The 15,911-nt window shown below is 46.3% G+C and overlaps 1 protein-coding gene across 1 annotated transcript in view; it reads left to right on the top strand.

Annotated features, from left to right (window-relative positions):
• LOC119178525 (uncharacterized) overlaps window positions 1-15,911 on the top strand; it is a 206,808-nt gene that overhangs the window by 147,930 nt on the left and 42,967 nt on the right. Inside the window, exons 28-45 of the mRNA XM_075889229.1 lie at window positions 4,410-4,531; window positions 5,634-5,770; window positions 5,836-6,000; window positions 6,089-6,378; window positions 7,366-7,484; window positions 7,588-7,670; window positions 7,763-7,977; window positions 8,060-8,187; window positions 9,215-9,294; window positions 10,663-10,754; window positions 10,844-10,929; window positions 11,062-11,159; window positions 11,406-11,596; window positions 11,702-11,820; window positions 13,210-13,322; window positions 13,457-13,624; window positions 13,926-14,134; window positions 14,226-14,356. Of these exons, the coding sequence (XP_075745344.1) occupies window positions 4,410-4,531; window positions 5,634-5,770; window positions 5,836-6,000; window positions 6,089-6,378; window positions 7,366-7,484; window positions 7,588-7,670; window positions 7,763-7,977; window positions 8,060-8,187; window positions 9,215-9,294; window positions 10,663-10,754; window positions 10,844-10,929; window positions 11,062-11,159; window positions 11,406-11,596; window positions 11,702-11,820; window positions 13,210-13,322; window positions 13,457-13,624; window positions 13,926-14,134; window positions 14,226-14,356 (2,546 nt within the window). The remainder of the gene's footprint in view (window positions 1-4,409; window positions 4,532-5,633; window positions 5,771-5,835; window positions 6,001-6,088; window positions 6,379-7,365; window positions 7,485-7,587; window positions 7,671-7,762; window positions 7,978-8,059; window positions 8,188-9,214; window positions 9,295-10,662; window positions 10,755-10,843; window positions 10,930-11,061; window positions 11,160-11,405; window positions 11,597-11,701; window positions 11,821-13,209; window positions 13,323-13,456; window positions 13,625-13,925; window positions 14,135-14,225; window positions 14,357-15,911) is intronic.

A 15,911-nucleotide genomic window follows, 5' to 3' on the forward strand; every position in this document is an offset into this window, starting at 1 on the left:
CGGTCTTTGACGCAATGGCTGGTGCGAACCGGTGTCAATGTAGTGGTGCACTGCGGAAGTCCGACCCGATTGCGGCTGAGAAACGTCGAATGAATTCGCGAAGTGCTGGAGGAGATTAAGAAGCTCGGCGCGTTCATGGGCACTTAAGGTGTCGGCGATGGAACTCGAGAAGGTGTCACTCGATGAGCACTCCAGTGGGGAAAGGGCATGAAGTTCGGTCGAGGCGCTACTGCACGATTCGTCTGGCATGTTATGGAATAAAGAGGAATCGAGGTACTCCACTCGACCGAGACATTCGCCGGCAAGTAGCGTAAGCGGTGCAGAAAGGGGGTTGTGGACGAAAATATTGCTTCGGCCCGCAGTGACGTCGAGTGTAGCGAAAGGCAAGGAAACGGCTCTGCGGCTCATGAAAATGTCGGAAGGTGTAAACATTACTGTAGCATCGTTATAGTCATCGCAGCAAACCGGGACAACGGCAAGAGAGGCTGGCGGAATTTCAGTGTCCTCACGCACGACAAGTTTTGGCGACCGCTCAAGGGTTTCGTGCAAAGGTTCGTCACACAGGTGCGAAAATTGAACTTCAGCGCGTGCGCAGTCGATGATGGCATGATGATTTGACAGAAAGTCCCACCCGAGGATAACGTCATGCGAGCACACCGAAAGGACGATGAACTCGACAACGTACATAGAGCCTTGGATGAATATGCGGGCCGTGCAGGTGCCAAGAGGTCGAACTTGTTGTGCGCTAGCTGTACGAAGCGATAGTCCAGAGAGCGGCGTGGTCACTTTGCGTAGGGAGCGGCAGAGCTGGGCGGCTATAACAGAAACGGCAGCACCTGTGTCGACGAGGGCAAAGGTAGAAACACCATCGACAGATATAGCGACGACGTTAGCTGGTGAAGTGCGAGGACTTGAGCATTTCGACGACGGCGCAGTTCTTGCCTCTGGAACTGCGGCGTTCAGTTTTCCCGGTTGGAGGAAGCGGGTCTAGGACGCATTGGGGACAGTGATCGCCTGCGAGGAGATGGGGAGCGGGGAGAGTGAGTTTGAGGCTGGTGTGACCGAGACTCAGGAAAGTTAGTGCATCCATACTGCGGTGAGGGATAGGGAGCAGGTATGTGCATGGACTGAGGGTCATACGGTAACGGCCGAGTAGCGTCGTGGAGTGGTTGGAAGCGACGGCGACAATATCGTGCCACGTGTCCTGGAGTACCGCAGGCGTAGCAGATCGGTCGATTGTCAGGAGTGCGCCAGGAATTGCTGACTCGTGGTGCGGCCCAAGGTGTCGAAAATGGGGCGGAGTGGGGAGCGACTGAAGACATGGGTGGCAAATGCTGCTGGCGGGGTCTGCTACGTACCACCTGGGCATACGTAAGAGGCGCAGCCACGGGCTGCATAGCCGGCGCATGGGCAACAGGCATGGCCACAGGCTGCTGGTGGGCAGCGACGGGAACAGCCTGAGCTACCTCTTCGGCAATAACGTCGCGGAGTGGTGAGGGCAGACGAGAGGACGGCGGCTGCTGCGTGAAGGGAATCAACGACAGTTGCCGAGCTACTTCTTCACGCACAAAGTCTTTAATCTCTTGCAGGGTTGGTGAGTGGTCGGGAACAGAAGTGAGACTGGAGAGAGTCGGCGTGTGAGGAAAATGGCCGAGTCAGGGCGCGCTGCTTGCTCAACTCGTCGAAACTTCGACACAAAGTGACAAGTTCCGCAACGGTGGCAGGATTACGGGCCAGGAGCAGCTGATATGCACCGTCATTTATCCCTTTGAGGATGTGTTGAATCTTCTCCGACTCGGGCATGGTGGTGTTCACACGGTTGCAAAGACCAATAATGTCTTCGATGTAGCTGGTGAAAGATTCCGTTGGCTATTGTGCGCGAGTCCGCAAGCGTTGTTCGGCTCTGGACTTGCAGACTGCGGGTCGGCCAAAAACGTCAGCAAACAAGGTTTTAAAGGTGGACCACGTCGTGATGTCGTTTTTGTGGTTGTTATACCACATTTCGGCCACGTCAGTGAGGTAAAAGATGACGTAAGTCAATTTGTCCGCGTCATCCCACTTGTTGTTTGCGCTCACCAGTTCATAGTTAGCGAACCAGTCTTCCACGTCGGTCTCATCAGCTCCGCTAAAGACCTTGGGCTCTCGCAAACGAAGAACGCCGGGGTTGCTGGGGGATGGAGTGGAAGAGCCAGGTTGCGCGTTGTTGGTAGCCATGATGGGAGGTAGCGTTCGGTTGCGCAGCTCCAGGTTCAGGCGATGGCGAATGGCAGCACCCAGGTTCAGGCGACGGGGAATGTCAGCACCTCCACCAATTGAAAAAGGGTTTATTGACGACTGTTGCGACGGTGGTCCTAAGAAGAAACACGATCGTGCAAGAGCAACGGTCAAGCAGATGCCGGCGATGATCAGCACGAGCCGAGCGAGCGAAGCCCAGCACCCAGTACCCAAGCGGTGGCGATGTTGCTTGCCAACGACGCTCTTTCTTTATCACAATATATATATATATATATAAGCTCAAGAAAAAAAAAGCCGCCCGCGCTCGGCGCCGAGTTTGCCATGATGCGCCGACGCGCGCTCATCTCCCACGCGTATTTTGCCCCGTGAATGGGGGGGGGGGGGGGTAAGGGTGGATGATTTGTACGCGTGCGCTTATCCTTCGATAGGGAGAATCGCGGAGAATCGCGCGCCTTCGACCGTTGACCGGAATGATTTTGTTTAGTTGCCGGGCACGCAAAGATCACTTCGCTCACTGTACAGGCGCCCTTTGCGAGGAGTGCGCCTTTCAAACACGGCGAAGTAATAGCTGGGGCACTTGTTAGTTCGCACTCGTATCTGTACATGTGATTACGTTTCGTGCCTCGTGTTTGCTAAAGCAGCGCATTAAGTGTCAATCAGTAAACGTTGTTAGTTCTCTCTCGTCCTGTGTATATTGTTTTCATGCGTCATTTTGTGCGTGAGCAGCGCGCTGCACGTTTCGATCTACTTGCCGGTCCGAGCGTTACATTCCAAGTTGTTCGCGTCTCTCGTAATCATATGGTGGTTTTGGGACGTTAAACCCCACACATCAGTCATCAAATCATTCCAAGTTGTTGCTATCGCATTCATTGCTTTGCCTTTGTGGTGAAGCTGTGACTTTTATTTTCTTGATTTCGGACAACCGTGTCGTCACAGCCGAGGGGATGTGAGGGGATGTCAGATTAGGCGCTGATGGAAACTCTCCGCGACCACGGTAACGAAGGATCTTCGGAGGTCGACTCGTCAAGCGCTTCTGTCTTGCACCGCGCCGCGAATTCGCAAGCTTTCGCTGTTGGCCGATCAGTTCTGGCCACACGATGGCGCGTTGAATGCACTGCAATGAACGCAATAGCAAAAAAAAATGTGATACGAAGTAAGGCTGGCAGCCAACTCTTTTGGATCCGATATCGCCGAACTACCAAAAAACGCGGGTGTGAGCAAATACGGCCGCTCCAGGGATAAGTGCTCTTTTCGCACAGTCTCTTCGCGTTGAAAGCGCACTGATTTACTCGTTAAGATAGCAAGCGTGCCAGCGATCGCGACCGCCCTGGCTAATATCTAAGTTCATTATTGCTACTCGAGAGCCCCCCCCCCCCACCCCACCCCGCGTTGTTTCATGGTAGTGCAAGACGGGTGGTTTACTTTCTGTTTCAGCATTCGACAGCAGTTTTAACGCGTGGAGGATGGTATCTTATGCACTTTCCAGGAGATAGGGATGGGCCAACTCATTTGATCTCTGTTTCCGCAGTGCTCCCGCACTTTTACTTTTACCCGCTCGTGAAACTTACCACGCGCGAGCATGTTAGCAATTTGAACTTGTTACGGAACATGGCGGCGACGGCAAAACCCCACCAATTGTGTCCATATAATTGGTATCGCAATAATATCGCAGTTTTTTACTGTTGTGTTTTGGGTTAGCTCTGCCTTTTCCAGTCCCCCTTTTGCTTAAATTGCGCGTTTATTTTCTGAATTTTCGTACCGCACCTTCATGTAACGAGATCCTTTTTATAACGAATTTTCCCGAGAATTCGTAAATTTCGTTATATCCAGGTTTAACTGTTGTGATAGGCTATACCTCCACGTGCTATTCCAGTTGAAGCTTTCACACAAACAACGCACAACTTTAAATTGCTCAAATAGACCATGCGTGAAGCGAGAAATAATGAAGTCGTACAAAATCGATTACCAAATATTAGAAAAAGTTGTGATGTGCATTCAATGTCAGCGAATAAATTTTCAGGACATAAGTGTTATGTTTTCAAGGTTAATAAATATTGTATGCAGTGTGTGCCCCTTGACGATAATTGGCTCAACATCCACTGCTGAGGAATAGTACATTTGCAAAACAGTTCGTTATATCACGTAAAATTTTACTTGTTTCTGTTTCTTTACAGGGTAGAAACGTGGTCTTCGCTCCTAGAAGCCCAGTTTGAAAGCGACGAAGCCCGCAGCAACTACCACCACGCACTAAGTGCCCTTAAATACTTGGTCCACACGATGACACGGCAGTATAAAGGCAGGTATACGGCCATTTCTTCGAACCTATTGTTCAGAGAGTCTTCAGACATTCGATTTGAATGCATTGTTAAGCTTTTATGTCTCTGAATTAGTTTTGGTGTTACCTTTGTGGCGCGTTTGAGAGAGTCCACAGGGGGTGATTTCACTTTTACAAAATATTCCATCGAATCGCAGCGATACTAGCAGTTTTCACGACGGGCACCTGCAACTCGGGTCAGATGGTGGTCTGCTCTGGAGACGCTATGTGCACCCCCCTTCTAATGGCACACTTCAGCATAGTTGACATATCAGAAATTCTAGATAATGCAAAATTTTCATGCCTAGAATGGCTCGTACTCGATAAATATATTAAAGCCTTGGGGGATATGTGTCGGCAATATTTTAGCTAAGAATTGTTCTCTGCATGCTTACAGCGATAACACATGATTTTCCAAAATTATAAGGTTTCATGGTGGTTCTCGCAAAATTTTATTGACTGTTTGTTCATATCACTAAAACTGATCCCCACATGCACCAGAACTTTCTATATATGTTCTATATCATGCCTTATATTCTATTAACGTTTAATTCTTTCGCAGCTTTTCTTTTATTCTGTTATTTGATATTTTTTCCGTCTTCGATACACAACTTTGTTGATTTCCGCTCCACGAAGAGCCTCACAATTCTGTTAGTTCTCTACTGCGTTTTGTAAAGTACTTTAGATAGACTACTCCTAACATTTTAAAATAACTAAGCGGTAGATGGCAGTTAGTGAGATTTTGCTGTTCTTTTGTAATTCTCCCAAATATTTGAAGTTTATATATATTTACCTCCGTATGATTGATATGTTTTCAAAAGCACACCTAAATTTTTTAGCTAGATGCGACCTATCGTTGTTTTCACGTATGTGCGTACGCTTGCTGCTAGTTCACTTTTGCAATTTTTTTTTAAATTCTACAGGTTTAAGTGACAAATCCTACTGAATTATGCGCGTGCCAACTAATCTTTTTTTTTTTAAGTTCAGAAATTATAATACCCTTTGCTGCTATTACAGCACCTGCCAGTGAGCGAAATTCCAAGGTCGTTCTTTCAATTATTAATAATCAAATCTTTATTTTCAGGATCTTCATTCATACCGATTGACGAAGTGTTTGGTAACAAGACAAACACAGCTTTCTTTCTAAACACGTGGTTGCCAATGCTTCCAGCGGCTGCGGAGACGATGATGTCGTCGCTAATCGTTCAACAGAAAGCAAAGGTAAGGTAGTAAATTGCAGTTAATCAGACAGCCGTGTAACAATCGTTTAATTGAAATCGCCGCAGAACTACTCTCCTATCGGGAATTTCCTTCAAGTGCAGCGCCAAATATGCAATCAGTGGAACGAAACTGACATGGTGCACCACGATTTGGAGAGACACATGTTCACACACGCCATTTGCAGCACAAACTTCACAGCCGTCATCCAAGAACTGATGGCAGATTCAAACGTAAGCGTTTTAGTAGTGACTTTCTGCTGGTGTAGCGTACAAAACAGAAAGGAATGATGAATAACGTTTTTTTCTCCCTCTTCTTCAGACTGTAAAAGACGTGGAAACGTCTCAAGAAGCGAAGCATTTTGCTTGGGAAATGTACACCTTGGTAAAAAAACTGACAACCACGAAGGGGTCGCTCGTGAATTCCACCAGTGAACGACATTCCTGGAACGACGAGTTCACTTTCCTGTCGCCGTGGGAGACCTTCAACATTAACAAAGCTCTGTTAGATGCACGGATGTCCGACAGCGCTGCCGTTAGGAAAGGAATTGTGGCCCTCATTAAGATGCGAAAGCTGTTGAGTTTCTTGGACGACAAGACTGCGTGGAAAACGTGAGTGTTTGACTGGCGTTATCGGTAAATTATTGCCATAAAGTCAAAAAGAAACACACAGTTAGTCTTTTCTGTCACCATTGTTGGGTTGATTTTTGTTGCCCCGCAAACAGGTTGTGAGTATGCGTCTTCTCTAGCTACTAGAGAACATTTGCGAGCGTTCTGAATATCGCAGAATGTTATTGCGTGACACCATGCATGAGCTTTAGGAACAACTTCTTATAGGGATCACAATCAAGAGTTAAGCGCCTATTTCAGTTAGTGATACAACTCTGCACGCTCTTCAATCGTAAAAACTAAGAACGTTTCTGTTTCAAAGGAACTTCCAAGTCTTGCAATCTAGTTTGAGTTCTTTTGAACGGTCATCTCGTGGTACATGTGGTGGCTACTTTTCGTATGCTGAGAACGATGTACGCTAATAACAGGCACAGGGTTGAACTGCTGAAATCTTTCACTTGCTTCACTGCTTCCTCTCATTCGACATTAATAGCACCTGCACTACTGTATACAAAACAACGTTGCACATTCTTGCCAAAATACAGTAATGAGATTTGAAGGAGTTTAAGAATGGAAGACGTGGCGTGTTACTCGCGCGGAATATTCAGATTTCGGAAATTGCCAACGGAAAAAGCAGTCGCGGCGTTATGGTAATGAAGAATTGTTCTAAATATCTCTACTATCTTCTGCAACGACAGAGCAAACATTTACGTCCCAGTGATAATGTACGACGTTTTCTTGAATGTAAAGTGTCCGTTGTAAATACATTCGTCATGTGTTCTCCAAAACGTTCTACGCGTTCTTAGATAGGCGCTTCGCATTAATGGGCATGCCTTGGAGACTACCAAAAACATGTTTCAACCACAGCACTATATGCACAGAGGAAGTATCCACTCTGTCATGTTTTTTTTAAAGAGTAATAAAAGAACGCTGCTTCTTTAGTGTACGTTGAAATGTTTAACTATCCTCCTTCAATGTTCGTTTTCTCAGCCTGTCAAAGTTCACAAAGTTGTTGATCGCAACGGGTCAGCTCAGCGCAAAGCAACTGTCAGAAGAAATCGGAAAGTTCTATCATTACGCAATGCTTGCCTCGGAATCTAGAACACAGGGTAGGCGCACCTTCGTCTGAATTTATACGCATGTGTCGTTCACTGTATACGCTAAGCTAGATGTAAAGCTAAGTAATAAAAGTTGCTTCTCCTGTTTCTTCAGATGCGGATTTGCTAGTGAGCATTTTCACAATGGACAAGTGGAAAGACTACAAAGAGACTATGCGAGCCGTCAACGTTAGCCAGGTAACACATCATATCTTATCTCTGTGATATATTTTTATGATGGTTTTTACGGATTCTCACTCTCTCAGATGCATTTTTTCCCAAAATGGCAGGTCCGAAACCGCGTCAGTTCTGACACCGAATGGATCGAACAAATGCCAGAAGCAAAACTTGCTTTCTCACTCGAGGAAATGGACAGGCTTGCCGAAGACATGGCCGCGGGTTATCACAGTGACGGCAACGACACCGTGAGACTCGTCAACGATGAGCAAGTCAGCGCGACAGTGATGACCGTCCTAGAAGGCTATGCGAGCAGACCTTTGCACAGGTACGAGATTAGCTAAGCAAGAAAATTGAAGACTGCAACGTAAATGGAAATCGAGAGTTAATTGCGACATGTTCATTTGCAGCGCTACGCGTTTATTTCTAAGCATGATGTGGATGGTGCATCAGAATACAAGCAGCTCGCCGCTGTGGAATTCCGCGGTCCCTACACTGTTAGACCTCGCCGCAAGCCTCAATTCCTACTTCGAGCAATGCAAGTATTCTTTTTTATGTTCGCATGCCGGCGCCTATCATCATCATCATCAACATCATCATCATCATAACTATAATCATCGTCATTGTCACCCTATTTCATGTCCGCCGTCGAATGAATGCATGTAGTTGGAGTAAATTGCGCCGATAATTATAAGCATCAGGGTTCTGCGACTGAAATCAAGTGCATTGGGGCCAAACACGTGACATATATAGCGGGTTGTAAATTAATGCATTAGCCAATCGTAAGCAAAAAGTGCGATGACTGAATGGCACAGTACAAGACGTCACGTGCACGGGCGCAAAGTCACATGAATGCGGAACCACATGCTGTAATTTCGGGATTGGGCAATTACAGGATTACTGCTCACATCGCGCTCATTGCACGCTACAATTACAGATCTACTAGTATGCCACATCTAAATACCATGATTTAAAATCCTCTTAATACGCAACATGCAAGCCTCAACCTTCGCGCAGAATAAGCCGATGTTGAGATGTGTATCAATGTACTACGCCGTGTGGCCGGTGGCATAAAAGCCAGCTTTATTGAACTTGATCCAGTTATGCGCTGAATGCGTGCGTATTATGTACATCTCTAAGCAGTTCATGCTCATATCTTAAGCCACGTGTAGAATACAGGCATATGAGGCAGAACTCTCACTGTATCAAGAAGAATGCTTGTAGTCCTTCTTTGCTACATTGGTGATGAGTAATTAATTCTTTTCTAAACAGTTACTAGACAGAGAGAGAGAGACAAACAAATAACAAGGAAACAAGGCAGGGAGGCTAACCTGGTGGGAGAGCCGGTTTTTTTACCCTGCACAGGATGGGGGGAAATAAGGATCGAAAAGAGGATACACACAAAATAAAAACGAAAATATTGTAGGTATTATAAATAGAATCGTAAAGGATAGATGATTGAATAGATTATTTATTGCTGCTTGTAGGCTTACAGTGAATGAATGCAATATTGATAATTTGGCAATAGTTCTTTCAATACATTTGCAATATCGTTATGTTTACAGTGCCTTCAGAAAATGCTTACGTTGCGCAAAGAAGAACTCCTTCATGTCCAAGATGCTTTGGAACAGATATTTTAGACGATGTAAGTAGCAGAATCATCAGTGTTTTTCATCCCTTTCATGCTGTTTAATTTCAAGTTCTCTTTTCAAGACAGAAAAAAAAAGACAGCATATCCACGCAGTGAATGATAGAGAGTGGAGCGAATTCAGCTGTGTCCACGCGCCGCTTCCGTGCCTCTTCGGCCTCCCGTTCTAGCACGCCGGAATCTTGTCCGCGCCGCCGCGCAGTTTCACGGCACGCTTCTGCCTCGCGCGCTCGTACATCAGGGTTCTGTGTTCGAGCGCCAGCCGCCGCCTTGCGCGCACGCCGTTCTGTAGCCTTGTCTATCCGCCAACCTTCTGAACGCGGGCGCACACGCACCAAAACGGCTTCTATTTTACAGCACTGCGCCCCCTAGCGTACGGCGCCACTGACAAACACGCGATCGCCAACGTATTCGTGTGGCGTCATTCCTATTTTCTCGCGCGTTCGCACATCGGGGCTCCGTCTTCGAGCACGAGCCGCCGCCGCCGCCTTGCGCGTATCACACTTTTTATCGGCAAAACGTGAATCATCCGCTGGCCGCGTCCGTCCGTCTGTCTGTCTGTTTAACGTGAGGACGAACGGACGGACGCATGAACGAACTCAGGGACGGGCGCACGAACGGACGCACAGACGGACGCACGCGCGGATGAACGCACGAGAGGACGGACGCATGAACGGATGCACGAATGAATGGACGCACGAGAGCACGAACGGGCGCATGGACAGACGCACAAGAGCACGGACGGACGCATGAACGCACGGATGAACGCACGGACGGATGGATGGATGGAAGCGAGAATGAACGAAGGCCAGAAGCACGGTCGGAATGATGGACGCTTCGCCTCACTCATCATCATTTGCTCCATGGATATGATGTGATTTTTATTACTTATCATACAGGTAATGACCTCTAGTATCGTACCATTTGCATTTTTCAGCATATATGCATTTCGTTATATGTTCAAGTACTGCCCTCTACGGCCGGTTCAAGAACTAACGAGAAATGGCTGGCTAGATACGATTACGACGGGACGCTCAGCCCACGCCTCAAGGGGCTTCTCTCCTAAAAGAACAGCGCGTCGTTGTAGTTCACGAACATTATTTCCATTACCACCACTTAGACAACCACTATGAGCTTGAATACATGCAGAGTAAACCGATTTTATGAAATTTTTCATGTGTGGTGTAAAATATACCTTTTTGAAATCCCTGTATACCTTTATTCAAAAAGTTGTGTGAGTAGGCAAAAGTTGCTCCAACACATTTCACAACTGCAGACGATACGTTATGACGCACTTGGCATGCAGCCTTTGGTAATATTTTACCAAATCATCCTTAGTGTGCGCGTGTACATTATCCTTTCCAGAAACAGGAGCTCTTGAGACAACTCGTTTCACAGAAGTCTTTTAACAATCCAGCTGAGATCGTTCGCTTCCTATCCATCGTTCTTAACGTTACGTAAGTGTGGACATCGAAATTATACTCACAAAATTAACTTCCCCGCCCAAGCAACGTGTCATCAAATGCTTCTTTCTTACTCTTTTCAGAGATGTCTACTTCTGCGAGCATAACCAAAGCGCTCCGTACGCTGCCATTCTGGACGTAGTGTTCAATCGTCTCCAAGATTTTCCGGGTAATAATAAATAATCCAAATAGATTTCATGTACACCTAAAAAACAGATGCCTACACCTAGTGCTGACTTTTCTACGCCAGCTAACACGCGATCGTACCCTCATGGCTACAAGGTTCAACACTCTGTTTCAGAGCCGAAAGAGCTGGTATGTGCGCTTCCAAACAAAACTGCCACCAACGCTTATAAGTGGATTTCCCAGAGACTGAGCCTCAGGAGTTTCATCTCAAAGGTGAGAAAAACAAATGACTTGTTGGCAATATATCCGGCTCTTCACTCGTCGAATTAAAACTCCGATCGATACACAAGAGGTTAACTGGTACGCAAAGCGGGATGGGTGTGTGGGAACTCGGTGCTAAATTTCGCCAGCAGTGCCATGCCGGCTTGTGCCCATCTCGGCATACTCTGCTTCCACCTGTACCTTCTATATATTATTTCGCCACAAGAGCCCAAATCGAACATTGTTTTTACACTACAGCTTCAGGTGGCCATCAAATACCCGAACGCTGCACGTCAACAGCAATGCAAGACCATTGCGGGTGTTCTATCGGCCAGTGGCAATATCATCGACATGTATGTCAGTGAGCTCACCGAGGACTATAGTTACCAGAAGCTCGAACACTGCATCGATGTGTATCACAATGGAACTTTCAAATACAGCGTCGAAAGGTACAGCCTGTGTTGCAGCATATCACTCGGCCATACGGCCCCGATCTCGTCCTGCAGGCCCTGCTAAGACTGTGCCATGATGGCTTTTTTTTCCACAATTTTCAGATACGTGACGTTAACAAAACATCTGTTCGACCTTGCCAAAGAGCTGCTGCTGAAAAGAAGCTCTCAAGACGAGTCTCTGCTTCAGTTCCTCGTAAACAAGGTCGTTGGCGAACTACCAGGTTGGTTATCCGTTATCACGTACGTGTCAGCAAAAAATGTGCGTGAATATTATAGAGCATGTGTTCAGATCTGTTTGCGTAAAGCGGCGACGGATACTTTTATAACCAGATTATTATGTCAAAACTTACGAGCAGGGTAATTTATAATAAAGTACCCTGTCAACACTTACAACCCCCGTTTTTTATACATTTGTTCCCGAAACCTGGATGGTGGCAATGTAATATATTGCCGTGCCCATATCACTGTTTAGATTTGATTGATTGATATGTGGGGTTTAACGTATCAAAAAGTACCATATGATTATGAGAGACGCCGTAGTGGAGGGCTCCGGAAATTTCGACCAGCGGGGGTTCTTTAATGTGCGCCCAAATCTGAGCACACGGGCCTACAGCATTTCCGCCTCCATCGGAAATGCAGCCACCGCAACCGGGATTCAATCCCGCGACCTGCAGGTCAGCAGCTGAGTACCTTAGCCACCAGACCACTGCGGTGGGGCGTGTCACTATTTAGCAAACATAACAAGTGTCTACTAATTTAAGTTTCAGGCTACATTGTGGCCAGAGCAATGGGGAAGATAAATACAGAAAGAGGAATGTACAAGTTCACTACCAGTAGGTGAATTGATGGAAGCAATCAGTTACACAAACATCTTAGCATTTTTTTTATTAGAAAAGTGGGAAGGCAATGATGAGTGAGGCCTAATCCCCTACTGTCGGCCAAAATTTGTCCACGAATTATTGTAGCGAGGAAGTTATTTTTGCTGGCTTAATGACGCGTTTTCTTCCTTTTTTTTAGTGCACATATTCAGAAACGGCTTATTTGAATTGACGCTTAAATCGGATACGGTAAAGTCCTGCTCCAAAAGAAATCAAATTTTGCTGCAGTCTATATGCCACAGTATCTGAAGGGCTGATGTAAATTGCAGTCTACCGCGTAGCGTAAGCTACACTGACCGAGGTTGAGCAGTTTCGCGTGGCTTATTGAGAGCCGTGCCGCGCATGCCCGATGAGGAGTGACGTCACACGAAGCACCGGAGAAAGCCTGGAGATTGCTGGAGTGACGTCTCACTAGTGGGCTGGCACTTTGACTCGCGCGTGCTCTCTCGTTAGTCCATCCGTCCGTAGCTCACGCTACGTCTACCCTGGAATAGCCGGGCGAAGCCACTGCTAAAGTTTTTCATACTGCATCCTAATGGCCACATAGCGATAATGTAAATAGCACTTGAAATGTGTCATTATGCTGTATCTGCCTTGTGTGGCGTACTCGTTAGGCACTTATATTTTATTCATTGAAATAAAGCGTTGACTGTAGTTTAATTACTTATAAATATTAAAACTGATCGAATTATACTTAGATGTGCACATTTTTTTGTTCTTTTATATTTGTAGTTTATACAACACTGTCGAACATTGTTACTACGAAGACGCTCAATGAATCATTGCACGGAGGCGCCAGCTCATGGGTGGACGTGATCGAAAATGCCGAAATAAACTTGAACTGGGTATGTATGCATATACACGCTCATTAGAGCGCTGTTTATACGAGCTACCCGAGAAAGTGCGTCGATTTGGCTGGGCTCAGTTTTTTTTTTTTTTGCGTTAGTGACGCACAGCACCGATGTTTCTTACTTTGCAGTTGGTTCGTCATAATTTTTCGCAAGAGTCGTTCGAGCAGGCTCTATGCAGCAGCCCCCATAGGCGTCTGCTTGCGTACAAGTCGGAGGAGGGACAAAACTTGTGCGACGCTAATTTCGCAGAAGCGCTTGCCCGGTCTCTGTTCAACACATCCGGAATTGCGAAGCAGGTGAGCGTGATATGTCCTAAGCAAGCGAGCGACTTGAAACTCAAATGTCAGGGATCATATCTTTCCTGTCCTGTATTTTTTCTGGTGTTGCGCTGTAAGTAAGTTCACTATGGATCCTAACCAACTGGCCCAACTTACCGTCTTACTGTTACTTTCGTTTTGCGTTGCAAAAGTGTGAGACATCGTTCCTACGCCTCAGTGTAACCTTTGAATTGCAAACCTCCATTTCGAGCAATCAATCATGACAAATTTGATCATTTCGTGTTTCAGTGTGCTTTTGGTTATTGCTGTCCTCTTACAGGTTATGGAAGCACAAACCAAGGCATTCTACGCAGCGAAGTGGCTGGACGAAATCTTGAAAGGCGCGGCCTCACTGTGGGATGCTATGTCCAAGCTTTTTCAGTCGACGAAAGCGCTTTCGCTGGACACGTCGAGCGATAATTTGGCTGGCACGCTGTCCTCGGTTCTGACTTTACTCGACGATAGCGTCATTAAAGAGCTCATAAACAGGTGAAGACAGTGGACGAGTGCATCTTTTGCATCACATTTACTTTGTATTGTGGCGTTCCAGTAAAGCAACTAAGTAAAATTTTTTATCCAGCTTGGAGAAAGTCCAGGAGTTAACGGAAGCAGTTTTTCCTGGAGGTTCTATAGCGGAATACGTCAACTTGATTACTCAAGGACTCAAAGGCGTTCAAAAACTGGGCGAGAGTGGCCTGTTTCATCTGACGTGTAAGTCTGATTTGCCCCTTTCCACATTTATAAGAGTCGCTCCGCTAACAATCCTTCAAAGGTGAATCGCACATTATGATAATATATGATATTGTAGACATGATAAAACTGTTCCGTTTACGGCTTTTTTTCTGAAAAGGTTCTATCTAAGTGTTAGCGATATCTATGTGCACATTGCGTAACACAAATCACATTGTAGCTCTCGCTATAACATAATCATAAAGACAGAAAACGCGCTTCGTTGTAAGCGGTACTTCGTTAAATGCGAAAACGTGCTAGAAAAACCAAGATATAGCCGCCGGATGGACACTCCAATAGCACGGATTCTTGAAAAATTTGATTAAATCTAGGCTTCAATTGATGGTGGCGGCGTCATTGTGGTAGAACTCTGCTGACGCTCGTGGGCAACTGCGTCGTAAGTCTATTATCACCACGTGATTCAGTTAAAGATACAATCTGATTTTAATCAGATACAGTCTGATTAACATAGATGCGAATTACTGGGCTCGCTTGCTTTGTTAGGCACAGTATAAATGTCTGATATAGTTCTTTACAATAAGTATTGGGTACACGTTAAGAAGGCAGAAGTGGTACCATGACCGGAGCGCTCCATCCGATTGCCACCACAACTGAAGATGTAGCCCCACCCGTTTCTCAAAAGTGTACTCCGACAGCGAGGTCACTGGCTTTGCGGCTTATGACGTGAGACCAGGGCACGCGCCCACTGGTGCAGGTTTGTGCACATCCGTTTGTCAGATAGAAATTTAGCAGCCTTCTAAAGTTTTACCGCCTGTAGTGTCAATCAAGTTGGCATGTGGGGGGAAGAGATGTTTAGCTATCTTTGTATATCCAACAAGTTCCAAGGGAATAACGCAGGATCTCATCTCGCATGCTGCGTCAAACGGTCCGGTGTGAATTTCTCGCCCCGTTCATCGCAATTTCCAGGAGAGCATCATTTCGTAACTTCATTTAAAATAGGTTAAACCCGCATATATTAAACCCGCTCATACACCCGGGAAGGACCTTTATATGTCGCACCCTGGAACGTGTCGCTTAAATCGGTTCAAAACATTTTATACATTTACCGTACTCTCAGTGCGAGCTTTGGTGCCCAGTTCGGTTTCGCGGCAGTGGTTCCCTACATTACGAAGGATGATAAGAGCGCCTCAGCGCCTTCATACTCAGTTTGACCGCCTTGGCCCTTAAGTGACCTTTGTCATTCAATATTATTACTAATTGTGTTTCTTGGGATGCTCTACGCACCGGCGACGCCAGCCTCCTTTTCTCCACGCCCGACTGTCTTAACTATTCACAGCTTTGCGGAAAATAACCAATTCTTCCTTTTCATGGAAGCCTTCGCGTTTACAAAGATGGCAGAGAATCGTAGAAAAGCGAACGGTGACTGCGCATGAAGGGCAGGTCGACGAGAAATTATCGGAGAAGTCTCGTGATGGCAATTAGTTTCTACTCACTCCGCGCGGCCCAATCTTGTCACACATTTCGCACTCTCGAATTCGCTCAGAAAAGTTCTTTTCGGTGAGAGAAAGCCAACTAC

The sequence above is a fragment of the Rhipicephalus microplus genome, chromosome 1 (assembly GCF_043290135.1).
Source record: "Rhipicephalus microplus isolate Deutch F79 chromosome 1, USDA_Rmic, whole genome shotgun sequence".
Classification (NCBI taxonomy): Eukaryota; Metazoa; Arthropoda; class Arachnida; order Ixodida; family Ixodidae; genus Rhipicephalus; species Rhipicephalus microplus.